Below are 2,241 nucleotides of genomic sequence, written 5' to 3'. Positions count from 1 at the left end.
TTAGTTTTGCATTTGTTATTTTGAGTTAAACAATGTAAGGTTGTTGTGTCTTTTCATTTAAGTAAAACGTAGAATCAATAAGTGCTAAAGTTGTCACACTGAAATGGAAACTTTCATGTATCTCAAAAAAGCATTGTCCTCCGGGTAAGTTGCATCGGACCAGTGATTTGGATTAGTTAGAACCAAAAGATTATTACTTTTCAGGAACTCGAGCGTGTGTCGTTTGTGCCTGTCGCCGGATGTGGCTTCGGAACCACTAACGCAAGACGAAACGGGGAAAAATCTTATGCAAAAAATCTTCGATTGTACAAGCATTCAGGTAGCACATCTCTCGACTGAGGACAACACCGTTTTGGTGTCGCACCGATTATAAAGAGATTTTCTTTGCTCTTCGTACAGATCATACCGTTAACAGGCATTTCTTCGGTCTTGTGTACCGTTTGCAAAACACGTGTGGAGGACTTTTATCTGTTTCGTTACCAGTGTATTAAAAACAACGAGGTTCTCAACAAATTTGCTGCAGATTCCAGCAAATCGCTATTAAACAACTGTGCATCAGAAATCACCGTGCTTTCCATCGAGCATGTGCAACAAATCAATGTATCACCATCACTACTAAACGAGGATCCCAAAACAAATGATGTTAAAAACATTAATTTGGATCATACATATAATGCACAAGAGACAAACACAGCCCACGAGATCGACAGCAAGGACGGACTTGATGTGCCGGAAGTAAAGTTGGAACCGAATGATAACATTCCATCCGAGGTTCTTGAAGAAGGAGATCCTCTTAAAATGGAACCTAAACAGCCGACAAATTCAGAAACACATGACGATACTGAAATGAACAGCAATGAGGAAGATAATCAGTGCCTCGAGAATGCTGCTCGCAGGACAGTTCAAGTCCTGCCACAAGCTGATTTGCAGTTATTTCAAGAGCCGATTGAACGAATTCACAGCGAGGAAGCAACGTTTGTTTGTAAATTTTGCAACGATGCGTTCACATCCCGAGATACGTTGCAGCAACATGCGAAAACTCATCACAAGGACGAGCTGCACAAATGCCCTTACTGTTCCACAAGTTTTGTGGCACATCAGCGTTTAGTTATCCACCTTCGTTATCACACCGGAGAGAAACCTTTTGAGTGCCAAGTCTGCCACAAAGCGTTTGTGTCGCAACAGACCTTAAACAGCCACAGTAAAATTCATAACAAGGATCAATATCACCAATGTCCTCAGTGTCCCGCTAAGTTTGCGCACGCAGGGAAAGTGTCGATTCACATTCGCACCCATCATACCGGCGAAAAGCCTTTTGTTTGCAAAATCTGTAACAAAGCATTTGCTGCATCATTCCAGCTGACTGCTCATATGCATAAGCACAACGACAAAAAGCGTTTTATTTGTCATTACTGTTCTGCTAAATTCACCTATGCAACAACGCTTGAAACCCACATTCGTCGAACCCATGCCAGCGCAGAAATACCCAGCAGGCCTTATCAGTGCAAAATTTGCAACAAATCTTTCAAAACACATTCTACCCTGATACATCATAGAAAAATTCATACCCATGGCAGACAATATGAATGTTCTCAGTGTCCTGCTAAGTTCTACGACCCATCTTCCCTCAAAATACACATCCGCTTCCATACCGGAGAAAGGCCTTATGTGTGTAAAGTTTGCGACAAAGCGTTCTATACATCCTCTCATCTAAAAACGCATAGTAGAACCCACAACAAGGACGAACAGTATCAATGTACCTATTGCCCGGCTAGGTTTGCACAGTCTGCTTACCTTAAAATCCATATCCGTAGACACACCGGTGAAAGGCCTTTCATGTGCGAAATTTGTGCTGCTAACTTTAAAGATGAAACGTCGCTTAAAAACCACATCCGTCGAATCCACGAAGCAATACCTAGCAAAACTGTTGAGTGTAAAATATGCAACAAAGTTTTAAGTTTTCTAAGCATAGCTAAGCATATGAAAACTCACGAATCCGCACCAACAAAGCTCAAACCCAACATCCGTACAAACCCCGCCAGCGCGCAAACACGCAGCAGTAATGTAGAGTGCAACTTATGCAACAAAGTCTTAAGTTGCCCAAACAGCCTAAAGAAACATAAGAAAACTCACGAACCCAAGTTGGAGAAGGACAAAAAATATCAGTGCCCTAAATGTCCCTCTAAGTTCTATGATTCTGGTGCTCTCCAAAGGCACATCCGCCATCACACCGGAGAACGG

General features: G+C 42.2%; 1 protein-coding gene across 1 annotated transcript; it reads left to right on the top strand.

The window, feature by feature from the left end:
• Positions 1 to 2: 2 nt before the first annotated feature.
• On the top strand, positions 3 to 1,201 carry LOC131214624 (zinc finger protein 567-like; the record flags this gene model as incomplete). The annotated part of the gene is made up of 3 exons (XM_058208965.1): positions 3 to 144; positions 205 to 319; positions 400 to 1,201. Coding segments are annotated over exons 1-3 (958 nt in total), but the record flags the coding sequence as incomplete, so codon positions are not given.
• Positions 1,202 to 2,241: the final 1,040 nt, after the last annotated feature.

This window comes from Anopheles bellator, unplaced genomic scaffold (assembly GCF_943735745.2).
Source record: "Anopheles bellator unplaced genomic scaffold, idAnoBellAS_SP24_06.2 scaffold01636_ctg1, whole genome shotgun sequence".
NCBI lineage: Eukaryota > Metazoa > Arthropoda > Insecta > Diptera > Culicidae > Anopheles > Anopheles bellator.
This window is presented reverse-complemented; position numbering and strand designations above follow the sequence as displayed.